General features: G+C 41.3%; 1 protein-coding gene across 2 annotated transcripts in view; it reads right to left on the bottom strand.

Moving 5' to 3' along the window:
* Window positions 1-13,653: 13,653 nt before the first annotated feature.
* Window positions 13,654-16,837, bottom strand: part of METTL4 (methyltransferase 4, N6-adenosine) — a 216,161-nt gene continuing 212,977 nt past the window's right edge. For both annotated transcript variants that reach the window (XM_073679121.1, XM_073679122.1), the window contains one exon: window positions 13,654-16,764. In XM_073679121.1, the coding sequence (XP_073535222.1) occupies window positions 16,619-16,764 (146 nt within the window). In that variant the 3' untranslated portion in view covers window positions 13,654-16,618. The remainder of the gene's footprint in view (window positions 16,765-16,837) is intronic.

Below are 16,837 nucleotides of genomic sequence, written 5' to 3'. Positions count from 1 at the left end.
TGGTGATCTCAACACAGTATGATTCTCCAACTGTAATCCCCACATAGCCCTCCACACAGTATAATGGTCCACAGTCTTCCATACAGTATTATGGCCCCATGTAGTCCTCCATACAGTATAATGGCTCCACATAGTCCTTCACACAGTATAACAGGGCCCTGCATTCTTTCCATACACTATAATGCACTCTACATAGTGCTCAATACAGTACAATGGGCCCCACATAGTCCTCGTTAGAGTAGAATGGGCCCCGCATAGCTTCCACACAGTATAATGGGCTCCACATTGTCTTCCATACAGTATAATGGCCCCACATAGTCCTCCTTAGAGTATAATAGGCCCCGCATAGCCTCCACACAGTATAATGGGCCCCACATTGCCTTCCCTACAGAATAATGGCCCCACAGAGTCCTCCATAAGGTATTACGGAGCCCTGCATTCTTTCCATACACTATAATGCACCCCACATAATGCTCCATACGGTATAATGGGCTCCGCATAGTCCACCATACAGTATAATGGGCCCTGCATAGTCCTCCACACAGTATAATGGGCCCCACAGTCTTCCATAGAGTATCATGGCCTCACATAGTCCTTCATACAGTATAATGGCCCCACATAGTCCTCCATACAGTATAATGGCCCCACATAGTCCTTGATACAGTATAACGGGGCCCTGCATTGCCTTCCCTACAGTATAATGCGCTTCACATAGTGCTCCATACAATATAATGGGCCCAACATAGTGCTCTATACAGTAAAATGGGCCCCACATAGTCCTCCATACAGTATAATGGAGCCCTGCATTGCCTTCCATACAGCATAATGACCCCACATAGAGCTCCATATAGTATAATGGGTCCCACATAGTGCTCTGTACAGTATAATGGGCCCCGCATAGTGCTCTATACAGTATAATGGGTTCCGCATAGTCCTGTATACAGTATTACGGAGCCTTGCATTCTTTCCATACACTATAATGCACCCCACATAGTGCTCCATACGGTATAATGGGCTCCGCATAGTCCACCATACAGCATAATGGGCCCAGCTTAGTCCTCCACATAGTCCTCCATACAGTATAATGGCCCCATATAGTCCTTCATACAGTATAACGGGGCCCTGCATTGCCTTCCCTACAGTATAATGGGCCCCACGTAGTCCTCCATTTGTTCTTTCTAAAAGGAAGCTATCATCAGAAAACGATCCATTGTTTAATTCAGACTTTTGAATTACATTTATTTAAGAAAAAATGTTGTCATTTTATTTTTCATATTACGATCTTTATTAAAAAAAAAAACAAAATTAGTAATCTTGAAATTTTCACAGTGGTCATTGGGGCTTTTTTAGACTCATACTTCCTGTCCTTTAAGGAATATTTTTCAGCAGGCTCTTTATCAGCAGAGGCAGGAGTCACACCTCAATACACAGCTGATAATACAGAATTCCCTTTTCCACACTAGGTGATTTCACACCTGACCCTGCTCCCTTGCAGTTCACAATGACCTTTTCACATACTCATCAGACATTTCAGTACAAAAGATAGGATTAGAGTCTGTATGTTATGTTGGCAATTTCCACGCCTTCTAAGAACCGCCCTCCTCTGCAGGAATTTGTATCCACTCTGCAGGTGATATATCAGGCATCTCCACCCTTCATTCCTCGGCCGTATATTGGTTCCTAGCCTGCTAGCACCCGTTTATGCATTTCTCAGTATTTTGTCTCCCGTTATCGACCCGACCTGTTTACCTGCTCAGTTTGACTTCTCCATCCATGACTCCGGCTTTGTTTTGTGAACCTGTGCTGCCTGCCCTGACCTCAGACCGTGGGAATAAGATTTTGACTCGTGCTCCTGTACATTGTACCCATGCCTCTGGCGCTTCGTCAGCTGCTGCAGTTCTGTGGATTGCCCTGGAATGGTACCTGGTGTCTACTGACAGCTCAGCCTATCCTCAACATCAGAGGCCTTAGTGGAGACCTGATGGACATTTAGTCACGCCCCTCCAGGGTAAGCCCGGCCCGTGGCGCAGTGGTTCCACACCCACCAGCGTTACACTGTTTATTATGGCTACATACATGTGGATTTCTTAAAACAGGAAGTTAGTCTAAAAAATCCTCATAGGCCAGTGTAAAAATTGTAAGATTAGCATTATTTAAGATTGGAAAAAACATTCACAATGTTTTTCTGCTATCAGAATGTACAGTATTTGAAGTACAGATTATGGCAGTGAAAGGGTCAGCTCAGTACCTGTGTCTCACTAAATTTGAGGATAAACTGCTCCAGGAGATTGTTCTGATGAGTACAATACTCAGAGGAGGAGACAGGTGCTGACTAGAGTTGAGCTCATCGATTCGTGAGACTACGGGCCATCGACCAGGTCACTAGTCTCTGGCCACTGGACAAATCTCTTACCTTTCAGGATTTCCTCACACCATAATTACCCGGGCCAGCATGAAGTCATCATTGCAGTGTGATGCATTGATGACACTGGTCAGAGACTACTGACCTGGGCGATGGACAAAAGTCCTACTTATTAATCCGCCCAACTTTATTGCTGACTCTTTCACTGCAATCATCTGTACTCCAAATGAGTACTTTCTGATATCAATGCAGCTGAAGGCTAAGGCTGGCAAACAGACTGGGGAAAAGCAGGGGTTTAGAAACCACTTAAATGCAATATTTTATACAGATATGAGGACAAATTCCCTAATGAGGCGATTTGCAAAATTGATAACTTTCCATGCTTGTCAAAATTGTTCTAAAAAAATGCAAAAGTTTAGTTACTCTATAAAACAAAACCTGATTTAACCAGTTCAAGTCCAGGCCATTTATCCCCGTTACTGAACAAGCACACTGGAAATAGTTAAACAATAGGTCATTTTTTGATTATCACTTTCCTTTAAAAATATAATGTTTTGTTTCAAAATTATTATGTTGGAACTGATCTTTTCCAGAAATTGTATAGATTTTCCTTCACATGATTACTTGGTAAGTTTTAACAGGGAGCACTGCAAGACCCACTGGAATTATCTGTCCAAACTCAAAAGTCATCACCACTTGTCATTGTGTCTTTCTCAGCAGCAACACCCAAATGCTAGTTTAGGGCTTTTATGCATAAATAATAATAACATCTTTAATTAGAATTCTACAATTACAGGAAATAATGAAGTGGTGTTGCTTCCCTTTGCAATATAATTTAGGTTGTGATTAGCCTTGGGTTTGGAAATGATACTTCTTCAGCTGAGGTGACCATTAAATGTAAACCACATGACATACAATTTAACTTCACATCAGACCTTCCTGAGTTTGTCATGTGTTTTGTTGTATTCTTTGCAGCGATTAGCCGTCATTTATCCTCTTCTAGAACCCCTTTGTGTTTAATTCTGCAAAGCAGTAATGGATGTGATTCAGATTTGCCCTCCCTTATTACAAAGGAGAGTCTTTTAGAAGAAATAGACACGCACATAATGAAATAAATATGAAGATGGAGAATTAGCAAGAATTGCAACCTAAAGGTTTTATGGGGACATTTTTAAAGGGCATTCTGCCTTGTAACTATGCGAGTGAGGTTTCTAAATAACAACAATAAAGAAAACACAGCATGCAAATCTAAAATTAAAAACAAAACACACTAGGGTATTATATGGATATACTTGTCCTTTATTGGAGTGCAGAGGAGTAAAAGATTAGTGCTATTAAAGTCATCCTCGTTCTATTAAGCTCAGACACTGTAATTGCATTTTTTTGCTTTCATATTCACGAAAACCAATACGCTAATTTTTGCTTTATTCAAAGTAAACCTAAGGGAGAATTTTAAGGACTCTTGAGTTTTTATAGGACATTGTGTTTCCTGTTTAGCAAGCTAAATGTTTTATTATTGTAGACAAATCAGTTGTACATTGAATCTTTAAATTCTGTTCCAGATACTCCTTGACAAAAATAAATGTTTTTCAGTATCAGTAAAGGCATTAAATGTTAATTGATTTATTAAAGGTAAACAACAATCTCCAACGCCAAATACAATATTCAATCTAACAGATTGAATATTTCCACTCTTCCCTCTGTGTATTCCACCACTATGTTAACTTAAACCAACCAGCTTTATAAGTGCGGCTATCATACAAAAGATTTTACAACATGCATCATTAATATTAAGTGACTTTTTACATAAATAAACATCCAAAATGCAGTTTAGCACATCACCAAACTTATCCTCAAAATTCTTGGACTAGATATGAGATAACTCACTTTCATAATGAAAGAGAAAATGAATGAATGGTGGAAAAACATAGCCTGGAGTTGAAAAGATAATCATAAGCTATAGAGATAGATCTAATTCTAGAGGAAATAAATGTCATAAATATTATAAAAATTGTTACCATCAGATATACAATACTTCAAGAACTGATATTAGGGAAAACAATATATTACTTTAAGAGGGGCCCAGCCAAAACGAAAGAGCATAAACCCCTCTATAAGGCACCCTGCACACATATCGGAGACACGTACACACGAACACCCATTATAATGTACGGGGCTGCACATGTCCGTATTTTCACACTGGCAGCACGGATCACACGGACACAAAAAAGTCTATGGGTCTTTGTAAAGCACATGCCACACAGGGATGACATCCATGTGACACATACCAGAATAGAATGTAGAATAGAAATTACAGATTTGTACAAAGATAATAGATAAATAGTTAGATAGCTTGTAGTACATTCTATTAAGCCACATAAAGAAGTACCGTATTTTTCGGACCATAAGACGCACTTTTTCCCCCCAAATTTGAGAGGAAAATGGAGGTGCGCCTTATAGTCCGAAAGTACCAGGATTTGCGGTGGTGGTGGAGTGGGATCACAGGGTCCCCCGTTACCTCCCTTCTACAGGAACGCGGCGGCAGCTGTCGGCAGAGAGGCAGGGATCCGTGCGCGGATTTCCGATGGCCGTGGCCATCTTCCTGAAGCCGTGATCTACAGGAAAATGGCCGCCTGAGCCGGCGCATACACAGATATTTTCCTGTAGATCACAGCTTCAGGAAGATGGCCGCGGCCACCGGAAAGTCACGCACGGCGCTCTGCCACGCAGCTCATAGCCCAACGCCGGCTCCAGCATCGGCATGGCAGGCTAGGCCCCAGCCAGGCCTAAGCCCCGCCCAGCACAGCTCCCAGCCAGGCACAGGTCCCAGCCAGGCACAGGAACAGGCCCCAGCCAGACACAGGCACTGGCCCTAGCCAGACACCAGCCCCAGAGAGATCCCAGCCCCGCAGCATCTCACGTCTTCTTCAGCTGCTGGGTTCCTGAGGGAGGGAATGGAGGGCCCTGTGATCCTGCTCCACCACCACCGGCTTCCTGAAGGACCCTGCCTCATGTGACCCTCGCTCCACCGCCCCCCAGGTAAGATACCTATTCAGAATATAAGATGGATCCCCATCTTATAAAAAATATTTTTTTCCTATTTCCTACCTAAGATTTGGGGTGCATCTTATGGTCTGATGCGCGTTATAGTCTGAAAAATACGGTAAATGAAAAAAAACGACGTGGGGTCCCACCAATTTGATAACCAGCAAAGGTAAAGCAGACAGCTGTGAGCTTATATTATCAGTCTGGGAAGGTCCATGGTTACTGGGCCCTTCCCAGTCTAAAAATATCAACCCACAGCCTCCCAGAAGTGGCATATCACATGAGATGCACCAATTCTGGCGCATTTCCAGGTGGACTACAGCAGACCTGCGTGGGATTTTTTTCCTTTTTAAATAAAGCAGTGAATGAGGGAAAGTGTCAGGAATTGTTGTGTGTGTGTTTTTTTATTACTGGGTTAGTAATGGGGTGTCTGATAGACACCTCTCCATTACTAACACCAGGGTTTGATGCCAGTTGTGTTTTTGGGAAATTCACAGCTGAAATCAACCCCAAAAACTATTATCCCGATTATCAACGCACCAGGGCAATAGGGAAGACCGAAGACGAAGAGCCAGAAAAGGAGCATCTCATGTGATGCTCCACTTCTGGGGTGGCTGCGGGCTGGTATTTTTAGACTGGAAAGGGCACAATAAGCATGGACCTTCCCAGCCTGATATCAGCTCTCAACTGTCTGCTTTACCTTTGCTGGTTTCAAAAAATATTGCGGAGCCCAAGTTGTTTTTATCATTTAATTATTTATTTCTGTGGCTTAATAGAAAGCACTAAAAGCTAACTATCTATCTATTATCTTTGCACAGCACTTAAAAATCTGTAATTTCTATTCTGCATTCTATTCCAGCACGTGTCACACAGACGGTACATATATACACACAGACGGTCAACAGAAAACCAGACGGATAATAAAACGGGCTGTCTCACATGTATGTTTTTTTAAGCAGACATGTGAAGGGGGCCTTACTGTGTTTAGAGTCATTGTTGAAAGGGTTAAACATGGACACAGAATAGGTTATAAATACTACATCTGAGGGGGTCCAACAATTGAGTCCTCCACCAACTGCCAAAAGGAGAAACTTATGTTCCCCAACTTAATGAAGGAACAATCGTACATGTGCTTTTCTACCCTAATTTAACATTTTCCTCCCCCAGTCCCATAAAATTTAAATGGAGCAGCAGTGTGCACGTGCGACCACTGCTCTTTCTCCATTCAAGCTGGAGACACAAGTGCCCTGTTTTGGCATTCATTGAGGGCATCATTGATCAAGCCCCAGTAATCAGTAGCTTATCATCTATCCCATGGACAGCTGAAAACCTTGTATAGTCCTAATACCATTTAAAATATTGATCCAAGCTGATGAACATTGGGGACAGGAATTAATTAATTGGCTTTTATACCTACTCCTGGATTGGAAGTAGGAACCTACAGTTTTAAGTTACCTCTTCCTGGTCAGGTTTCCTTTCCCTATTTGCCTATTTGAACTAGAAGGACATATGTATTTTTTTAATTGCTCAAATATTTACCATAATTATGTATGCCATTAAAGTAATGAAAGACTCAATGTCTCCAAAGTAGACAAGCATGATGGCATATTTCAGCGTTTACCTTTTCTGGTAAATGTAAATGCTCATTTGTCTACATGTTTGCTATTGTGTAGGGCTAGACAACCAGTCTCCACTTTTCTGCTACTCTCCCTCCAATCATGTGGTTTCAATGAAACATTGCATAGAAAACTAAAGCTGCATCCCTCTATTACAGATGTATCAAACTAAAATGGGGTCCAAGGACACTTAGCAAAATCATGATAGAACACATTCCGAATTGCTACATTTAGGCTGAGGCGACATATCTACAGCATGAGACCCCTAAATTCCCAAATATATATAATTTAATAGCCCCACAGCTCAATACATACACTATGAATCCCCCACAATCCCTATATACAATATGATGGCATCCCTACACCCCTATAGGATGCCACATGGCTCCCTAGATACATTATAATGCTCATCTAAATACAGTATTTTTGCCACATAGCTTCCCTATATACAGCATGATAGCCTCATAGCCACTCTATACAGTATGATGACCCGTACAGCTTCTCGCATAGTTTGAATCACCTATATAAAATGATGGCCCCATTATATACAGTATACAATATGATGGCACTACAGCACCCTATATACAGTAAGTTGGCCACATAGCATCCTTAGAGTTTAATGATCCCACAGCCTCTATATACAATATAATTGTCACAAAGTCCCCTTATGTACAGTATGATGGCCCCACAGACCCCATACACAGTATAATTGTCATGGGTGTGTCAGAAGTGACAGTCGCCCTGCAGTTAGTTGCAGAAGATCTCTTTGTTTGGCATTACAGACACCTTCTTAGCGGTCTCACTCTAGGACCCAGCGGCTTCCTCCCTCCGGCTAATTGACACACAGGCCTGAGTGTTTAAATACTTGCTGTTGCTAGAGGGAGGAGCAGGTGATATTCACATGTTTCCTTGTGAAAGCTTGGAGCGAGTGCTCTCTGCTTATTTCCTCCTCTGGTGCAAAGAGGACGTGTGTGTAATCTCTCTGAAGTCGACTCAAGCTAAGTTACTTTCCCCCGTGTCTGTCTACCTTGTTGTCTTTAGTTGTTAGTGGGGACTGACTAGTGCTCATCCCCACCTTCCCTAGCAAGGGCCTAGCTCTAGGGAAATGCAGGGTTTTAAGTTCTTGTGTAGTTCTATTGGTGAGGAGCCAATACACGGACGATAGGGGAGCGAGGGTGATATCAGATCAGCCTAGGAGGTCTCCACTCCCCCTTTCCCTATTGTCCTAGCTTCCTTACTCTCATCCCTTTGTGTTGCACTTAGTCTTCCCCATACCTTGCGTGACAATAATGCCCCCACAGCTCCTCTATATACAATATGAATTCACCACATCCACTATATAAAGTATGCTATCCCGGTAGTCCCCCTATATGCAATATGATGGTCCTATCGCCCCCTATATACAGTATGATGCCTTTTATCCCCCTATGTACCGTATGAGACCCAACAGCCACTATGTACAATATGATAGCCTTGGAGATCCTTACATATATTATAAAGCCCACACAGCCCCTGTATACAGTATGGCACCACAGCACCATAAACAATAGTATGGCCCCATAGCCATCCTATATACAGTATGAATGCCCCATAGCTAGCCCCAAAGTGTTTTTCTCCTCCTGTGTGGCTTGTTTCCGGATTGTCCCTGTTGATTGCAGATCATTTCCAGGGGATACAAGCAGTGCCAGGCAGGCGGCATGACATTATTCAGCAGACATGACCAGACCAGCACATTTAAAGACACAGTGCTGGCCATCTGATAGGCGCTTGTGCAGGCCTGAACAGATGCTAGGAATGTGTCTGGGCACCACATTAAATTGTTTAACACTGTCTGTTTGAGACTCCTCCTCTACTCTGTCTCCTAAACAATTTTTCACACTAGAGTAACTTTTGTGGGTGATGTTTTTAAACATATACAGCCAGGGCAAAAAGGGCTACAGGATGCTGTATTCCCTTAATTAGGTATGTAATGGAATTTCAAAAGATTCTTATGATTTGGTTTATGTAAAAAAAAAATAATTAAGATGTATACTTCAAATATGGTTCTGGTGTGTTTCTTTTTTTTCTGACTAAAGAATAGCTAAATAAAAAGATGTTTGCTGATTTTTTGCTGATATTTACACAGTACTGAACATCTTACAGATTTTTGCTTGACTTGCAATGAATTCAATAAAGTTGACCAAACTTTAAATTTATCATTTAACATACTGTATATTATTTTTGGAAAGAACATGTTACAGAGCTATGACCACTACACGTAACATATCTTTTAGAGTTCTTAGAATTACAGTCACTGACAAGTCACCTATCAACTGAAATTGGCAGAATTGCATATGTTGCAGGTTTCTGAGACATGGCCCTGAGAGAGCCTGAAATATCTTTGCTTGTTATCCCATTTATATGATTTTGCTTTTATATCTTTTCAAGCACTAATGGGAAATATTTCTCTCCCATTTAGTTTTTTAATATTTGACATATGACATTGAAAGGCAAAAATGGCTGAAAAGAAAATCAGTAGCATGTTCTCTGAAAAAAAGACTAAAAAGAAATCCCAAAAATATAGAATTCCCACTTTACTTAATAGTTATTCTAAAATATTTAAAAAAAGGACAATAAAGACAAAATATGGACATGGTTAAAAGAAAGGTCACATATTATAAATATTGCGCTCTGTAAATATACCACTCAGTACTTCATATTGGCACATCTGTATAATTTAGCAAAAAACTGTAAAGTTTAGTGTAGAAAAAGTAAAAAGAGTAATTACTCAAAATGTCTTACTAAAGCAGAACCAGACATGCACAACAGCTCCTAAAAATGAATCAGACACTGGGGATTATTTGTGTAACTTCCAATCTTTATACTCCTTTGGTATAAAATAAAATATTCCTTTGATGCAAAATTTAAAAACCATGTATACTGCCTAACTATTAAGAGGGGAGATAACATGAAGCTTCTATATTCCAAACCCAATGTGGTCACTGAAGGGTATTTATTATTATCATGGGGTTCTCTATACATGCACCATCTGTGATAGATCCATGGTGTTGAGGCAGTATACATAGGATTGGAGTCTATTATAGTTAAAATTAATTTCTGCCTTTGAATGTACATGTTCTTTCACTAACTAGTTGCTATATATTTATATGGCTGGCCAATTTATCTGCATTATATGATCTATTTTATTGACCATGCAGTTATATTTTTATATGGCCATTATATTATCTATGTGAACTATTTGCCTGAACGTGTGCATCTGTTTTAGGGTGATTCTGTATCTCTATTGTTATCATTTTTTATGTATTGATCATTGTGACCTTAGTGGTCTATTGTTTTTATGTACTGATGAATTTTCATATTCAATAAATGTTGATACTTTTGAGATTGTGGATTATATTGTTCCTTCTTGGTCTCTATAGGTTATACAAGACCTATTATAGGTTATACAAGACCTATTATAGGTCTAAAGGGGAATGGTTTTCCTTGTTGAGAGGGCTAAGCTGATGTAAGGAGGCCATGAAATGCTCCTATGGGAATTTAAGTATGCAAAAGCCTCTTCAGAGAGGAAGAGCAGTTGAATTCTAGCACCACCCTTTGGAAGTAGCAACCCTAAAAGTCAATATCTGCCTTTTAACAGACCTTGTCACATGACTTAGGATAAGAAGCCTAACCAGAAACACCATACGCAGAAACCTGTTTTGTGGTGTTTGCCCCTCGTCAGTGCAAAGCAGGACATATGATTTTGTTCAACCTCACCTGTACAGCTCTGAAGAAGTATACTGCTATGAATTATACCAGAATTGAACCAGAAGGGAACTGAAGGTAACTGGATACTTAGTCACATTAAACAATGTTTCTGTTAGTTTTCACTCTCACCCCTATAGTACTTCCTTACTAGGTTTAGGGATTGGGGGGTAGTAGGAAGTGAAGTGGTCATCTCTCTCCATCTTCCCCATCCATCTCATTTCCTCCTCAGAACTGTTTCTCAACATACAACCATTTCCAAACACAGACAGCCAACTCATGGCCTCTCCTGCTCCCATCTGCTAACACTTTCTCTGCTCCTCTTCACCGCCAGCAAGATCTCTCCAAATCCCAACCCGCCTCACCGCATCCCCAGTCACTTCTACCTCTCATCCTTGATCTATAACAAATTTCCACAATCTTTCTAACCTTAAACCCATCCGCCCAGCCCCCGCATCCCCAGTCCCTTTAACAGGAGCCCTATGGAAGGCTCGCTCTGTCTGAAACAATCTTTCCTACGTCCATGATATTTTCATTACTAACAAACTTTCCTTCCTCGCCATCACGGAAACCTGGCTCACCCCCTCTGACATAGCCTCTCCAGCTGCACTTTAATATGGCGGATTCCACCTTTCCCACACCCCCCACATCAGTGGCAAGCATGGTGGAGGAGTTGGTTTTCTCCTGCTCCTTCTGCCATATCCCACTGCCACCCTCCGTTATTCTTCCCTCTTTTGAGGTGCACTGTGTGAGCATCTACTCCCCCTCCAACTGGCTGCCATTTACCGCCCCCAGCCACCATCTTCTTCGACCATTTCACCACCTGGTTACTTCATTTCCTTTCAGCTGACATTCCTACATGGGTGACTTCAAACATGCCTCGATCACACTCATCCTCAAAAAGCCCTTCCTTGACCCATCCTCTCTATCTAGCTATCGCCCCATATCACTTCTCCCCTATGCCTCCAAACTGCTGGAACAAGACATCCATTTTGAACTGTCCTCCCACCTCTCCTCCTGCTCCCTCTTTGACCGCTTACAATCTGGCTTTCGACCTCACTGAAACTGCCCTGACTAAAGTCACCAATGACCTACTAAGTGCCAAATCCAAATGACACTACTCCGTCCTCCTCCTCCTGGACCTGTCATCTGCCTTCGACACAGTGCACCATTCCCACTTACTACAGACTCTCATCTCTTGGCATCACAGACTTGGCTCTATCTTGTATCTCCTCATACCCAACAGGACATTCAATGTCTCCCACTCACACACCACCTTCTCATCTCGCCCCCTGTCGGTGTCCCCCAAGGCTCAGTTCTAGGACCCCTGGTCTTCTCCATCTACACCTTTGGCCTCTGACAGCTCAGAGAGTCTCACCTCTATGCTGATGACACACAGATCTACCTCTCTGGACCTGATATCAACTCCTTACTACCCAGAATCACACAATGAGTGTCCGCTATTTCATCTTTCTTCTCTGCTAGATTTGTAAAAATTAACATGGATAAAATGGAATTCATCTTTCCACCATCTCATTCAACCCCATCAAAGTCAATGGCAGCCCACTCTCCACAGTCCCACAAGCTCGCTGCCTCAGGATAACCCTGGACTCTGATTTCTCCTTCAAACCTCATATCCAAGCCCTTTCCAGTTCCTGCCGACTCCAACTCAAGAATATCTCCCGGATCCGCAAATTCCTCAACCATAAATCTGCAAAAACACTAGTGCATGCCCTCATTATCTCCCGCCTCGACTACTGCAACCTCCTGCTCTGTGGCCTCCCTTCTACCACTCTTGCACCCCCTCCAGTCTATCCTAAACTCAGCTGTCAGAATAATCCACCTGTAACCTCGCTATTCCCTGGCCTCTCTGCTCTGTCAATCTGTGCACTGGTTCCCCATTGCCCAGAGACTCAAGTGCAAAACCCTAACCTTGGCATACAAAGCCATCCACAACCTGCCTCCTCCATATATCTGTGACCTAATCTCCCGGAAATTACCTGCATGCAACCTCCAATCCTCACAAGATCTCCTTCTTTACTCCCCTCTTATCTCCTCCCACAATCGCATACAATATTCCTCCCGTGCATCCTCCCTACTCTGGAACTCGCTACCCCAACATATCAAACTCTCGTCTACCGTGGAAACCTTCATAAGGAACCTGAAGACCTCTTCCGACAAGCCTACAACCTACAGTAACCATGGCTCCACCATACCGCTGCATGACCAGCTCTACCCTCACCTACTGTATCCTCATCCATCCCTTGTAGATTATGAGCTCTTGCCGGCAGGGTCCTCTCTCCTCCTGTACCAGTCGGTGACTCGTTTTTGTTCAAATTATTGTACTTGTTGTTTGCCATGTATACCCCTTTTCATATTTAAAGCGCCATGGAATTAATGGCTCTATAATAATAATTCAAGAAAGTGCTCTGCAAAGCCCCATTTTTGTGACTGCAGAGTAGTGTTCTCAAGACCCAAGAGAATAAACTCTGCTCATAACTATCAATTTACTCATGTGTAGAATTCAGATAAACATCACTCCAAGTAGTGGTGCACGGAAAGGAAACTACTCCTTAATAACATAAAGATAGGATCCGGCACTCTAATTTGCAATGAATGTAGTTTTAATCATATACATGAAGTTCCATAAAGGTTTGATGAAAAGCAATCCACAAAAAGTAACGTTTCGGTCGTACAACTTCGACCTTCATCAGTATGTCTTTGGAGTTTGGAGGAAACCAGAAAACCCAAAGGAAACCGACCCATACACGGGGACAACATATGCACTCCTCGAAGATTAAAGTAGCAATACAATTAAATAAGGTTTCAAGTAAATTGTAAGAACATTTAATTAAAGAAGAAACAGACAAATAAAAAGGACACTATTTGGTTTATTTTCTCTTCCATTTAAACAAATAATATCTTAAAAACACAATTTACTAAATGATTTACAAGAATAAGGTATAAAAAGATAATACAAAAATGACACCAAGACATCCAGCAGTTCCTTTAGAGAAGATACGAACAATCCAGTTTGTGGTCAATCTAAAATCACATACTATCAGCAGTAGCAGTCATATCACAGGCCACAATAATAATTGCAAATCATTCACAATTCTGCACTCTCTATTGCATTCTAGATCTTGTATTTTGTCTTTATATTGTTCCAAAATTCGTGGGAGATATTTAATATCATTTTAATGAACAGTGGGTGGTACATTATCCATTTTTATGACTGATGAAAACTGAAAATGGCTTTATGGAATTGGCTATTTTAATTGCTTTTCCCATTCAGTCTTCACAGCCTATTAACATTGTGGAGAACTCCTGAGACACAAAAATATTGGAAAAAAAACAAACCCGAACATATAAAACAGAACATGGTGTCCCGGCTCTAATTGGCAAGTATCTGCTACTGCTCATCCATGAACGTGACAGGAACAGAAAACTTATACTTTATTTTAAACCTGAAACTTTATTTAAATGTCATAATGTAATCTTTTTTCTAATATACGTTAATTAAAAAATCATTATCATTCCATCAATATGCCAATTTTTTTTTTTTATTACTTTGTGTGTGACGACACTTTGAGAATCCGAGTGCATGCTGGGATATTTAAATGAGTCGTTATCATTTGCAGAGGCTGTGGTCTCTGCCACAGCCTCTGACCCCACCCTGAAATAAAATGTCATCAGTGATGTCCATTTCAGGGGTATGGCTAGTGCCTGCTCTAGTCACTTGTGGGGGGCAGCACTGGTCTCTGCTAGCTTGCTTTCTCCTTACAATGTGCACTGGCAGTGTGCTTTCTTGCTGGCTCATAACAGCCGGCGAGGGAGTGCACTGTCACTGTGCACAGTGACAAAAATCTACTGAGCAAATGTCGGAATTGACAACCAATGCATTTTCAGTAGGGCAGGGACTAGCCCAGCCCCTGACACTGACGCCCCTGATGAGGCTTAGTTTCAGGGTAGGGGGGCAGAGGCTTCGGCAGTAACCGCAGGCTATGCCCCCTGATGACAATTCGTTTGACTATCCCAGCATGCAGTGAGAGTCTCAAATGAATACTCCTCACACAGAAAATAGTAAAAAAATATAATAAAGCAGTTAGAGAAGCGAGGAAATGATAGGGACTTTTTAATTAAAGTATAATAGAAAAAAAGATTCGATTATGAAGTTAAAGGGAACCTGTCACCAGAAAAAGTTGCTGTTAAACTGCAGGTTAATAGCGTTACTAACCTGCCCAGCGCCGGCACTTAGCCAAACACTACGGGGAGAAAATGAACTTTATTCTCCGAGGCAGTATTTGGTTTCAGTCACGGGTCCGGCGCTGGTTCAGTCACTGCTCTGAGAATACAGAAAGGTGGTTGTAACTGTGCCCCCACCCCTGACTGACACTCGCTCTGCATTAGGGCCAAGGGCGCAGTTACAACAACCTTTCTGTATTCTCAGAGCAGTGACTGAAACCGAATGCTGCTGGGGAGAATGAAGTTAATTTTCTCCCCACAGCATTCGGCTATGTGCAGGCGCCAGTAAGGAAGTTTAGTAATGCTATTAACCTGAAGATTAACCCCATATCTGCAGGTTAATAGTGCTTTTTTTCTGGTGATAGGTTTCCTTTAAATAAAAATTTAGGATTAAAATACATTTTAGTTTCAGACCAGAATGAGAGATAGTTAGGGTCAGTATATCAGGACAAAATACGAACAATCTTTCTCAAACACAAGCTTTCAGAAGGGTTTCCCAATTTTGTCCTGATATTATTTAAATCCATTTTTGGCACAAATGATACATTTGCTTTATTGCATCTGTCCACATGCAGCCTGAACAGTTTTCTTTAAATAAACAATTTTTTTTTATATTGTGGGACTTGTAAAATTAAACTTGCGTGCCACCTACACTTAGATATCTGTAAGTACTTGTATTCAAAGAATAACAATTATTTTCCTAAAACTTAGTGTTGTTCCTCTGTTATTCTTCCTGGAAATACATGAATAAAGTAACAGTTCACCTTGTGAAAGTGACAATGACAGCACTGGTTGGACAGTGCCAGAAGCTTCACTAACAAGGTGCAAATGTGCTACCCCATTGCTTGTCTATTCATACTTTTCCCAGGAGGAACAACAACAATTCTGTACTGTTTTTGATTTCCTAAGAAGTCTGTTTTTCTATGAGAAATGCAATTATTTACTAAAAACAGACTTATTATGTAGAGGAACTCTGACATTTACTCCAGCAAATTCACAATGCACAATTAAATGTGGAGAAATGTGTGTGCAATACAATAGCACACATGAGCCAATATTCAGTAACAGGGGCATATAAATAAGGACTGCTGACAAGATCATTGTTTTTCTCAGATCTCTTCGCACATAACGTTTTGTTCTTTCAACCTGTAAAGTGGACTGGGATGTGATAAAATTGTCATTAAATACACTCGGGAAATATATAATATTTGCAATATTATTGTGATGCCTATGTGACTTTGTGTTAATGGCACATATCAGACACTATATTGCCATTCTATTTTTTTTTAAGATTTTTTTTTTATATTCCCCTATAGGCTGGACAATTAACCTTTATGCTGCCAGGAAACGAGGCTGCGCTGCGGTAAATAAAGGGTTGGGACGCAATTTTCTTTTTCATTTCACAGGAAAGCTATTTGAAAATAAACCAAAGAACAATCTGTTCATCTTAAGACAATGGCATTCAGGTTGCACACGGAGTCACCCACGCCACGGATCTCTTATTGCAACATGTCCAATTCTATTTACACGGATCCCTAAGTGTGCTGTTGGTAATAAAAAGCCATTCTAATGTAGAAAAACCTCCTGTAAAGCTAATAGACCTGGGTCAGTTTGCAGTCTCAGGGGGAATGAAATAATCCATGTGCTGGAATTTGAGAACCTCATTGCCCCAGCTCGTCCATCCCGGCTGCAGGTTACGGGCAAACAGCTCTAAGCGTTCCGCATCAGGCTTGACAAATTCTTTCAAAATCTCTATAAGAAACAGCAGAAACACAAAGAAGAAGACAGTGATGACGAAGAAAAAAAAATCAATCTTCTTTCAGCT

Source organism: Phyllobates terribilis, unplaced genomic scaffold (assembly GCF_046119375.1).
Source record: "Phyllobates terribilis strain yellow unplaced genomic scaffold, ASM4611937v1 Scaffold_4__5_contigs__length_816908805, whole genome shotgun sequence".
Taxonomy (NCBI): domain Eukaryota; kingdom Metazoa; phylum Chordata; class Amphibia; order Anura; family Dendrobatidae; genus Phyllobates; species Phyllobates terribilis.
This window is presented reverse-complemented; position numbering and strand designations above follow the sequence as displayed.